The 12,979-nt window shown below is 36.8% G+C and overlaps 1 protein-coding gene across 1 annotated transcript in view; it reads right to left on the bottom strand.

Annotated features, from left to right (window-relative positions):
• Positions 1-10,710: 10,710 nt before the first annotated feature.
• The window catches only part of TRUB1 (TruB pseudouridine synthase family member 1), a 38,731-nt gene continuing 36,462 nt past the window's right edge, over positions 10,711-12,979 (bottom strand). The window contains exons 7-8 of the mRNA XM_027597037.1: positions 12,815-12,871; positions 10,711-12,072 (exon numbers count right to left, since the gene is read on the bottom strand). Coding sequence (XP_027452838.1) covers positions 11,813-12,072; positions 12,815-12,871 — 317 coding nt within the window. The 3' untranslated portion in view covers positions 10,711-11,812. The remainder of the gene's footprint in view (positions 12,073-12,814; positions 12,872-12,979) is intronic.

Genomic DNA, 12,979 nt, shown 5'->3' with positions numbered 1-12,979 from the left:
CATGTCTTTCTCTGATTGACTTATTTCACTCAGCATAACACCCTCCAGTTCCATCCACATCGTTGCAAATGGCAAGATCTCATTCCTTTTGATGGCTGCATAATATTCCATTGCGTATATATACCACTTCTTCTTTATCCATTCATCTGTCAATGGACAGGCTCTTTCCACAGTTTGGCTATTGTGGACATTGCTGCTATAAACATTGGGGTGCACGTACCCCTTCGGATCCCTACATTTGTAAATTTGGGGTAAATACCCAGTAGTGCAATTGCTGGGTCATAGGGTAGCTCTATTTTCAACTTTTTGAGGAACCTCCATACTGTTTCCCAGAGTGGCTGCACCAGCTTGCATTCCCACCAACACTGTAGGAAGGTTCCCCTTTGTCCGCATCCTTGCTAACATCCGTTGTTTCCTGCCTTGTCAATTTTAGCCATTCTGACTTGTGTGAGGTGGTATCTCATTGAGGTTTTGATTTGGATTTCCCTGATCCCGAGCGATGTTGAGCACTCTTTCATATGTCTGTTGGCCATTTGGATGTCTTCTTTGGAAAAATGTCTGTTCATGTCTTCTGCCCATTTCTTGTTTGGATTATTTTTTCTCTGGGTGTTGAGTTTGATAAGATCTTTATAGATTGTGGATACTAGCCCTTTATCTGATATGTCATTTGCAAATAGCTTCTCCCATTCTGTGGGTTGTCTTTTGGTTTTGTTGGCTGTTTCCTTTACTGTGCAAAAGCTTTTTATCTTGATGAAGCCCCAATAGTTCATTTTTGCCCTTGCTTCCCTTGCCTTTGGCGATGTTTCTAGGAAGAAGTTGCTGTGGCTGAGGTCAAAGAGGTTGCTACCTGTGTTCTCCTTTAGGATTTGGATGGACTCCTGTCTCATGTTTAGGTCTTTCAACCATTTGGAGTCTATTTTTGTGTGTGGTGTAAGGAAATGGTCCAGTTTCATTCTTCTGCATGTGGCTGTCCAATTTTCCCAACACCATTTGTTGAAGAGACTGTCTTTTTTCCATTGGACATTCGTTCCTGCTTTGTCAAAGATTAGTTGACCATAGAGTTGAGGGTCCATTTCTGGGCTCTCGATTCTGTTCCATTGATCTATGTGTCTGTTTTTGTGCCAGTACCATACTGTCTTGATGATGACAGCTTTGTAATAGAGCTGGAAGTCCAGAATTGTGATGCCGCCAGCTTTGCTTTTCTTTCTCAAGACTCCTCTGGCTATTCGGGGTCTCTTCTGGTTCCATACAAATTTTAGGATTATTTGTTCCATTTCTTTGAAAAAAGTGGATGGTATTTTGATGGGGATTGCATTGAATGTGTAGATTGCTCTAGGTAGCATTGACATCTTCACATTGTTTGTTCTTCCAATCCATGAGCATGGAACGTTTTTTCCATTTCTTTGTGTCTTCTTCAATTTCTTTCATGAGTATTTTATAGTTTTCTGAGGACAGATCCTTTGCCTCTTTGCTTAAATTTATTGCTAGGTATCTTATGGTTTTGGGTGCAATTGTAAATGGGATCGACTCCTTGATTTGTCTCTCTACTGTCTTGTTGTTGGTGTATAGGAATGCCACTGATTTCTGTGCATTGATTTTATAGCCTGCTACTTGACTGAATTCCTGTATGGGTACTAGCAGTTTTGGGGTGGAGTCTTTTGGGTTTTCCACATACAGTATCATATCATCTGCAAAGAGTGAGAGTTTGACTTCCTCTGTGCCAATTTGGATGCCTTTGATTTCTTTTTGTTGTCTGATTGCTGTGGCTAGGACTTCTAATACTATGTTGAATAGCAGTGGTGAGAATGGACATCCCTGCCGCGTTCCTGACCTTAGGGGAAAAGCTCTCAGCTTTTCCCCATTTAGAATGATTTTCGCTGTAGGTTTTTCATAGATGGCTTTTATGATATTGAGGTAGGTAACCTCTATCCCTATACTCTGAAGAGTTTTGATCAAGAAAGGATGCTGTACTTTGTCAAATGCTTTTTCTGCATCTATTGAGAGGACCATATGATTCTTGTTCTTTCTTTTGTGAATGTATTGTATCACGTTGATTAATTTGCAGATGTTGAACCAAACTTGCAGCCCAGGGATAAATCCCACTTGGTCGTGGTGAATAATCCTTTTAATGTACTGTTGGATCCTATTGGCTAGTATTTTGGTGAGAATTTTTGCATCCGTGTTCATCAAGGATATTGGTAATTCTCCTTTTTGATGGGGTCTTTGGTTTGAGGATCAAGGTAACGGTGGCCTCATAAAATGAGTTTGGAAGTTTTCCTTCCATTTCTATTTTTTGGAACAGTTTCAGGAGAATAGGTATTAATTCTTCTTGAAATGTCTGATAGAATTCCCCTGGGAAGCCATCTGGCCCTGGGCTTTTGTTTCTTGGGAGATTTTTGATGACTGCTTCAATTTCCTTAGTGGTTATAGGTCTGTTCAGGTTTTCTATTTCTTCCTGGTTCAATTTGGTAGTTGATACATCTCTAGGAATGCACCCATTTCTTCCAGGTTATCTAATTTGCTGGCATAGGGTTGCTCATAATGTGTTCTTATAATTGTTTTTATATCTTTGGTGTTGGTTGTGATCTCTCCTCTTTCATTCTTGATTTTGTTGATTTGGGTCATACCAGACTCAGTTCTAATCGGGCTCTCTGCCTCCTGTTTCAACCTCTTCAGTTCTTGCCACACATCACTGCCGGATTAATCTCCTTAAAATAAAGCTTCCATATAAACCAGTCCCTTCTCTGAAGCTTTACTCATTTCTGGCTTTCAAGGTTCCAAACGATGTAATGCCAACCACATCTTCACGCAAATGTTCCTCTCCACCCGGACTTTCTCTTTCCTCACTGCATATGTCTTGTACACTGCCTCCTTTGCTGGAACTACTCCCCTCCCCGAATTCCTCACCTTTCTTAACTCTTTGAAAATTATCTATTGTTTAAGGCTCTCATCCTCTATGTACCTATCCTGATCACTGGACATCCTGTGTTCTCCTTCCTCTGTTCTCATTAGGAGCTTAACAGATGTTTGCAGAATTAATTATTGCTCCATTAAACATCACTAGCACTTTTTGGCAATACCATTCACTGATACTCATGTATTGTCTTGTACCATACTTATCTTTTTGTATGTAGTCAGTAAGCAAAGTAATTAAGCGAAGCCTTCTTAAAGGCCCAGGTTATGTCTTCAAGACTTCTTCTGTATGCTACACACTGTTTCCCCATGTAAAGGTACTCATATTTGACAAGTGACGTATTTAAATTATATAAAGCAAAATACCTATTCATCACCTTTAGATCATATGGCCAATTCCAAGAGCCAAAAGATTATTAATGACTTAAGATATCTGGCCTCTAAGTTCTGTTCTTACTAAGTCATTAATTTGGAGTTGGGAAAACTTACTTTTCTATGCCCTAATTTTCTCACCTACAATGGAAGAATCCAAAGTCAAATAATTTCAAAGCACCTTCTACACATGAATGCTAATTTATTAAATGCCTTGCCATGAGTCAATGGATCAACAGATTATTTTTCAAGCATATAAAATTAACTATAATGTTAGAGTATTGCAGCTCAGGTACATTCCCCTCACTATTCTTTAGATATGGGGAGTTCTGTTTCTAGCAAAAACAGGGAACAAAATAGCCTCAAAACCCTTGCGACTACATATGCTGGGAAAAATATAAAAGCATCATTTAAGGTTCTGCTTGCAGTTAGGACACAGATAACTCCAAAAGAATGTCAATCCCACCTAAGAGTGAGAAAAAGCTGGATAACTTTTTGAGCCCATCTGAGAGGTAAAATGAATTAAAATGGGTGACAAGCTTCTCTGACAAGAGATGGGAAACATGAATTGCTTCACTCCTGGCATAGTACAGAAGAGGCAGTGATCAGAAAAGCAGGTTAAGATAAAAACAATGGAAATTTTAATAAATTCTTAAAGGCCAAGAGTGACAGCTTAGGAATATAGGGAGTCCCTGACACAAAGGAAGTCACTTCCTAGTTCTTCACCATGGGTCTTCGTATACAAGCAAGACTGGGGGCAGGGCAGAGACCTGAGAGAGACCCTGTGGGTGGCACAAAGGCATGAAACCCACCCCCTACATGACCCCTTCCCTCACATGAAGCAAAAGCCATAAACTCTGGGGGGAGAGAAGAGGCCCAGACAAAGATCCATTGCCTTTGAGGGGAGGGCAGAAGTAAAGGCTGCCTGCCTCTACAGGAAGGGTCAAAAATGAACTTGGCTCAGGATCCTGCACTGATACAAAGCAGAGATCTGCTACCACTGGTGAAGGGGCAGAACTGCGGAAAAACTCCACCCCGGAAGTCCAGGAGCACAAGGCCTAAGACTGTGAGGCTGGAGTGAGAGAACCAAGAACCACTTCCTTAAAGCCCACTGAGTAACAAGCAACAGCAGTTTCCCCCTGCGGGGGGGGGGGGGGGGGGTGAAAAAGCATGAGTCAGTTTCCTTCTGCAGCATAGGGAGGAAGGACTTGTTGGAATGTGAGCATGCAGGGAAAACTGAGAAAAATCCGTCCATGATCGGTGCATCCACTAAAAAAGGAGCAGCGGCAATTAGAAGGCTGGTCTGTGGGTAGTAAGATTAACAACAAACCCAAACCTATCCCAACTAGTGACTAGAGTGCTTCAACGCCCCACACTAATGGCTAGAGAGCAGAGGTATGCCCATTTCTGGATATAAATACTATGTAGCTCAGTCTGTTTTATGCACAATATTTGGCATTCAATCAAGAAATATGAAACAGGGGCGCCTGGGTGGCTCAGTTGGTTAAGCGACTGCCTTCGGCTCAGGTCATGATCCTGGAGTCCCGGGATCGAGTCCCGCATCAGGCTCCCTGCTCGGCAGGGAGTCTGCTTCTCCCTCTGGCCCTCCTCCCTCTCGTGCTCTCTGGCTCTCATTCTCTCTCTCTCAAATAAATAAAAATAAAAAAAAATAAAAAAAAAAAGAAATATGAAACACACATACACAAGGAAAGACTATGTGACAAAGCAATCAACAGAACTAGATATGGCCCAGATGTTAGAACTATCAAAGATTTTAAAATAACTTTAATATGTTAATGGACCTAGTGGAAAGGTAGACAACATACATGAACAGATAGGGAATTTCAGTAGACAGATAAAAACCAGAAAAAAAGAATTAAATCAAAATGCTAGAATTAAAAATGTACCAGTGATGAAGAATTTCTTTAACAGGTCTATCAGCACACTGGACTGAGGAAAGAATCTGTGAACTTAAAAATAGGTCATTAGAAATTACCCAAACTGAAATATAAATTTAAAGAAAGAGCAGAGCATCCAATACCTGTGTGCCAATACCAAATGGTTGAATATAATAATAATTTGAGTCCCAGGAAAAAAAAAAGAGAGCATGGAGTAGAATAAATATTTGAAAAGATAATGGCTGAGAACTTTCCAAAACTGATGAAAGAGGGGTGCCTGAGTGGCTCAGTTGGTGAAGCAGCTGCCTTCGGCTTGGGTCATGATCCCGGGGTCCTGGGATCGAGCCCCGCATCAGGCTCCCTGCTCAGCAGAGAGCGTGCTTCTCCCTCTCCCTCTGCCTGCCTGCCACTCCCCCGCTTGTGCTCTCTCTCTCTCTCTCTCTGTCAAATAAATAAAATCTAAAAAAAAAACTGATGAAAAAACAAACTGAAAATGCAAGAAATTCAGAAGCCCAAAAGGTAAATACACAGAAAAACACACCTAGATATATCAGAGTCAAACTGCTAAACACCAAAAAATAAAACCTTGTAGTCAGCCAGAAAAACTACACAAGTCAGAAGATAATTAAATGACATCATTAAAGTGCTGAATGAAAAAAAATGGTTTAACCAACCCAGATTTATATATCCAGCAAAAATAGCTTTCAAAAATGCAGGTGAAATAAACATTTTTCAGACAAAAGCCGAGAGAATTCATTGCTGTCAGACCTGTGCTAAAAGAGATATTAGGGGCGTCTGGGTGGCTCAGTCTTTTAAGTGTCCAACTCTTGATTTCAGCTAGGGTCATGATCTCAGGGTCCTGAGATTGAGTCCTGCATTGGGCTCCACACTCGGTGGGGCATCTGCTTGGGATTCTTTCTCCCTCTCCCTTGGCCCCTCCCTCTGTTCACTTGCTCTCTCTCTTTCTCTCTCAATAAATAAATAAAGTCTTTAAAAAATAAAAAAATAGAAGAGATACTAAAGGAAGTTACTCAGGAGGAAGAAGTATGATGGCAGTAAATATTTGGTTTTATATAAGAAAAATGAAGAACACTAGGATATAGAGAAATATGAAAGATTTTTTTTTTTTTTACAATTTTTAATCTCTTAAAGATAACTGTCAGTCTAAAGCAGGGGTCAGCAAGCTACAGCATGAGGGTAAATGTATTCTATTGGAACACAACCACATCCATTCATTTATATGTATTGTCTATGGTTGCTTTCATGTTACAGCGGCAAAAGTGAGTAGCTGCAAGAGAAAAACCATACACCTGCCAACTCTAAAATATTTACAATCACGTTTTTTACAGAAAAATGTGCTGAACCATGGTTTAAAGTAATAAAGTAAAAACAAAGAACAACAACAAAAGCCCAATATATTATAGGGTTTATATCATATGTTAAAGTAAGTCGTATGAAAAAAGCACAAAAGATAGGAGATAGGAAATGGAAATATACTATTATAAAGTTTCTACATAATATATGAGGTGATACAATGAAGGTAATTTGCGATAAATTGAAGATGTATATCATAAATCCTACAGCATGCAATCCTAGTTGCAATCCTACAGCATAAACACTAAGACATTTTTAAAAGAGGTAGAACAAGCCAAAAACGAGACAGAATGAGTGAAATATAATGGAATACTAAAACAAAACAAAACAAAACAACCCAAAGCTGAAAGCTAATCAAGTGTCCATCATTCAGTAGAATCAATAAAGGGTGGTATATTCACACAATGGGATACTAAACAATGAGAATGAGTAACTTACAACCATAGGCTACAAGATGGCAGAATCTCCTAAATGTAATTTTGAGCAAAAGAAGTCAGACATTAAAGAGTATATATTGCACACTTCTACTTATAGAAAGCACGAAAGCAAATTAATAATCTATGTTAGAAGTGATTACCCTTGGTGGTAGGGTGAGGGTCAGCGGCTAGTGACTGGAAGAGAATTTTGGAAGGCTTTTGGTGGACTAGTAATGTCCTGTTTCTTGATTTGGTTGCTGGTTACATATGTGTTTGCTTTGTGAAAATTCATCAGGCTATACATTTATAGTATATGCAGTTTTCTGTATAGATATTACCAGTAAAAGTAAAAAAATGCATAGTGAAACTATATTTAAATACATATGTATATTTAAACTAAAATCTAATGAAAGAACAAGACAACACACAAGAGGGATTTTGAAAAAAAGGTGATATTCTAGAACTTTTCTAAAAACACAATAATCATTAAAATGAATATACAGGTAAACAGTAAACTAAAATAGCAGAAGGAATTCATTATCTGGAAAAGATTCAAGGAAATCCCCAAGCTACAGCATAGAGGGATAGAGAGAAAATATGAAAGAGTAATTAGACACATAAAACAAAATGAGAAGATAAGACGTAATCTAGTACGACAACTGGATGGAAGAGATGCAATATTCAAAGAGACGAAGGATGAGAATTTGATGAACAACATGAAAATTCAGGTTACAAGGTACGAGTTTCTGAACAGAATAAATACACATTTATTTTGTATTCAGATGCCTACTATTTCAGAGCTGGGAAAGTTCTTAGACTAGTTCGCCCCTTTGTTTCAAAGATAAGAAAACTGAGGCCCCAAAAGATTGAAGTGATTTGCCTGGATCAAAAAGCTGATTAACAGTAGAGACAAAAATGGGATCTTAACATATTATACTTTAAGAGTCACGGATAAGAAGAAAATAGTTATTTCTGACTTCAACTTTCCTGCTGGTATCACCATTTACAACAGCAATCTGAAATATTCCTGTTTATAGAATTTAACTCAAATTGAAAATATGAAGCCATTCCTGATTCAAACGCCACATAGTAAGTGTTTAACAAATGATACTTAATGATTAGGCCAGACTGGGGCTGCCCGCACATAATGTAAAGAAATAAGACAAGTGTTCTACAGATTTGACTACAAGGCCATCATAACGATTTCAATACATAAACTTTCTATTATATTCCTCTATTTAAATTTTTCAACATTTTAGAGTGCTTTTTGAATTACATTTTCTCTATTATATACATAATGACAGAAGGTAAATTACTTTCTTCCTTTGAAATAGAACAACTCACTACCGAAATGAACCTCTAAGTGCCTGCCCATTGTAAGTCTGATACAAATTTCAAACTGGTCAGAATGTACTGAAGGCCTGATATAAAGCATTCTTTATTTTATTTTATTTTACAAAATTCATCATTCCTGATGATGGATTAGTAGCCTGTATTAATTCAAGTATTTAAGAAGAAAAGATCCAGTCAGTATAGGAAAATGTGAGTTTAGCCCTTATTCAAATTTTATAATTTTGAATTAGCAGAGAGAAAATCTGTATTATTTTAATGCACGTGAATTCTAAAATCATAAGTAAAATAATCCTAGGACCACTTTTGATGATTTTTAAGAAGACAAAAATATTTTTCAGAAATAAAAAAACCTAAACGGTAAAAATTAAGTAATTCGGTATGTTCCAGGTTGAAACATTTTCAGGAAGTTCTTTTTCTTACAAGCAAAACAACTTTAGCATATGATTAAACTTTAGGCCTAGAACTACATAATGAAAAAAACAAAACAGCTGGTACTTAAATACTAGACTCTTGGAAGAAAACGAATTTGTTTTATCAATGAGTCTTGAACCTTTCAGAGCATCCTGATCAGTTTCAGCTATTTATGACAGTTAAGAATATTTTTTAAAGTTAAAAATTTTAACTATTCATATTCATAAATCTGACAACTATAAAAGGGGAATAGTTACTAAAATTAATTAGCGAATGTAGCAAAAATGAAAAATGAAATGAAAATTAAAAAGACAACAGGCCATGAAAATACTTCTACCAAAAACTTATTACATAAATAACTCATACACATGTATACAGAAACCATTAAGACATTTATTTCCATAAATGAACAAAGTATATGAAAAAGTCACACAAAAGCAAGTAAGAGCAATTTTGAACTCTTATACTTACTAAATTGCAACAACATATAAAACCCCCACGCAAAGCTGTAAACTTAATGAACTGATATACTCAAATGGTGTCAATGTAAAATGTTATAACTCTTTGGGAAAGTAATAAGGCAAACATATTAAGAGCCATAAAACTGTTCTTAGTATTCCATTTAATAATCCCATCCCCAGGAATTGATCCTAATAAAACTGAAAATAACTTAAGTGTTCAGCAATAAGGAATTGGCTTAAATAAACTGAATATGGAATAATAACTACCAAAACTAAATACAAAATAGAGTCTGATATCATGAAATGAAAAAACAGTCAATTAGAAAATCTAGGTGTCAAGACTATAATCATGTCAACAAAAAAAACGGGAAAACCGGAATATAAAATTAAAGCTCTGAGGTCACTGCATCAGGATGATGAGGATTATGGGTCATTTTTCCATTTGGCAAAATTTCCTTCAGTATTTTCAATATAAAAAAAGATATAATCTCTACTCTTCTCCATTAGCAAATTATACATGTCAATTTTTAAGTTGAGAAAGAGGGCACAAATGCCCCGGAATTTTCCTCTATTTGGACCTTATCGGGCAGTGCAGGAAGACATACTAGAAGCCGGGCGGTTCCAGCAGACAGAGGCAGCCACCGCCACTTCTGGTTGATACGAACCAAACCGCAGGGCACGAGATATGAATAAGGGTACAAGATATGAGTAAGTAAAATTGTAAACTTTCAACTTATAACTTTGTGTGTTTGGTATGTTATGTTACTGTATCAAGACAGCAAACTCTTTTCCTTATAGTTTTGTGTGTCATACTTAGGATTAGTTTTAATATTTTCATTTAAAAATATGTAGCCGAGGGGTACCTGGGTGGCTCAGTCAGTGAAGTGTCCGACTCTCGACCTCAGCTCAGGTCTTGATCTCAGGGTTGTGAGTTCAAGCCCCACGTTCGGCTCCATGCTGGGCATGGAGCCTACTTAAAAAATAAATAAATAAAATATGCTGCCAATATGATAAAAATGCTCTACTGAAGCCTATAACTTTTTATATTGAATTTATATCAGGTTAACTACAAATCAAATCACATTAGTTTACATGTTTAACTTTTTGAGTTAGAGGTTGAGACAACTACTTTTAAAAGAAAAGCAATCCATAAAAACCTAGAAACTCCTATTTATGAAATTTTCAATTATTCTTCCTTTAGAAACTATATCTGAATCAATAAAGCAGGATTTGGACATTTCTAAAGATTGGCCACATAATATATTGCTTTCCCATAACAAAAATATGAAGCACTCATTATATATGAAATTTGCCATTTTGTAACATGACTACATTTTCAAAATTATGTTCAAAAGGGACCTGGAACTTTCGGTAAGCTATCTGAATGAAAACGTCTGAGGGGCACCTGGGTGGCTCAGTTGGTTGAACTTCTACCTTTGGATCAGGTTGTGGTCCCGGGGTCCTGGGATTGAGCCCCACATTGCATTGGGCTCCCTGCTCAGCAGGGAGTCTGCTTCTCCCTCTGCCACCCCCATCTTGTGTTGTGCTCTCTCTCTCCCTCTCAAATAAATGAAAGTGATCTTTAAAAAGAAAAAAGAAAACGTTTGAGAATGACTTTTAAAATATTTAGAGCAGAAGAGATTAACTAGAAATGCAGGGCAGTTATCTCATCTATAAATAGAATTTGAAACAGCAAACTAAAAAAAAACAAAATCAAAACAACAACAAAAAAAACAATGTCATGGGGATTAATGCCCTGTAGAGGTATAAATACTAAAAAATAGAGAAAAGAAATTCTAAATTGAAGACACATTCTTTAGCTTACTTTTTAAAAATTATGCTATTTAATAACTTGGTACAGGGTGGTTGACTGTGTTGATGAAATCATCAGGAAAAGATCACATAGCTGCCAAAATATAAGCCACAGAGCTGTCCTTTGCGCTCATGGTAGAGGTGAATCTAATTAAATATTTAGTCTTCTATTTACATTGTTAGTGGTAGCAGCAGTAATATATTTACAAATATTTATTATAAAAGTTTATTAGTTTCCGAGATCTAAACAAACATACCTATTACCAGAGTTGTACAGCCTTATCAAATAAATGTTCTTAATAATTGTAAACTTCAAAACATGAGTTAAATAATGGCCTTTTCGAACATAAAGAATTTCAATACAATAGAGCCAGTAGGAAGCCAAAATAAAGTCAAAGTAACACTAATTTACATTCACTTTTGTGACACCAAAGAAACATATAGCTCGTGTTTCTTTATTCTTTGATTAGAAAATGTGTTCAACCTTTTCAAGGAAAACTTTGAAGAAAGATCAAAATCAGAAGGTTTGATTTTCCTGAACCCAATCTAACAACATAATAGCATCCTAAAAGAACATTTCATAGTAAAGCAAAGAACTGAACAACTAACTGCAAGGCTATTTATAATGTAGAGCAGATAAACTGTACACCATAGAAACTGACATTTTTCTTCACACACACACACAAAAAAAAAAATCATGTGAAAAAAAAAGAAATAGTTGTTTGTCTTTTGCACATAGCTTGTCATTCTGTACACAGGATTCAAATGTCAACCAAGAAATGATGACAATCCCAAACCAATCTTAAGATGACTTAATTACATCATCTTCTCCCTTTGTCTCACTTAGAGTTATATATTCACAGCTCAAAACTTGTTCATTAGACTCCTCAGGTTTGGATTTTTTAAGTGCCAACTCTGCTGGGAGAAGAGATGAGCAATGTTCCAGAGACTGTGCAATGTCATCAATCGTCCATCTGTCTTCAGGCAGGGCATGCTCTTCTAGTGTAAATGGTCCCTGTTTGGTTCGGGTCAGTTCTAGGACATTGGCACAGGAAGAGAGTTCTATAGCAACAAAAGGGGAAAAGAAAATCCACAGCGCAAATGATTATTTCATAGTCATGATCATGTTCAAATGACAGAAGATCTTGATTCAAACCTCTCCAAACCACCCCAAATGTAAAACTATAATAATCTAATCTAAGAACCAAGAGCCTTGAGATTAAGAAATGATGAAGAAGCAAAATAATATTTAGTAACTCACCTTATAAACTGCTTTAAAGTCTATGAGGAACCGGCACACACTTTTCTTATTTAGTCATGAAGCAAGCCCATGAGGTAACTATTACTCTCAGCTGACCTGTCCAGTGCCATGGCCGCCAGCAAATGGCAGAGCCGGAACCACAACTTTCTAGCTGTTTCTAAGACTGTGGCTTCCAGTTTAAAAAAAAAAATTTTTTTTTACTTGTATCAATGAAAGTAACTTTTAGAAGGATAAATCTTTTTATCTTATCCCTTTGCGTTAAAATATTTTATATCTGAAATAATGTTGGTTGTTACATTGATTATTCCCATCTTCATTTCCTGCCCCTCTCTTTCTCTTTCTCTCCTGTTATAAGCATTTCATGGCAGCTGCTGATGCTGATAATTGTATGCCATAAACCTTCAATGCTTCTGAAGCTGAAGGCAGCAAGAGTACAGTTCCCTAAGGCCAGCACTCAGATATGAAAAACAGAAAATTCCCTCTTTCCATCAAAAAAGAATATTACTCTCTAAATGATAATTCATAATTCATCTTTATGCTTACCTTTGCCAATGTCACTGACCAAGCTTCTTATATAAAAACCTCCTCCACATTCAACATCTGGAATGTTAACAGTGACATGGTAAATTGCTAACCTCCTATGAAATCCACTTTACATAGAAATGATGCCCCTAAACAAATGTAAAAATGCACTATGCAAACAATCGA

This window comes from Zalophus californianus, chromosome 15, assembly GCF_009762305.2.
Source record: "Zalophus californianus isolate mZalCal1 chromosome 15, mZalCal1.pri.v2, whole genome shotgun sequence".
In the NCBI taxonomy this organism is placed as follows: Eukaryota; Metazoa; Chordata; class Mammalia; order Carnivora; family Otariidae; genus Zalophus; species Zalophus californianus.
The sequence above is the reverse complement of the archived record's forward strand: the minus strand, read 5'-3'. Positions and strand labels throughout refer to the sequence as shown.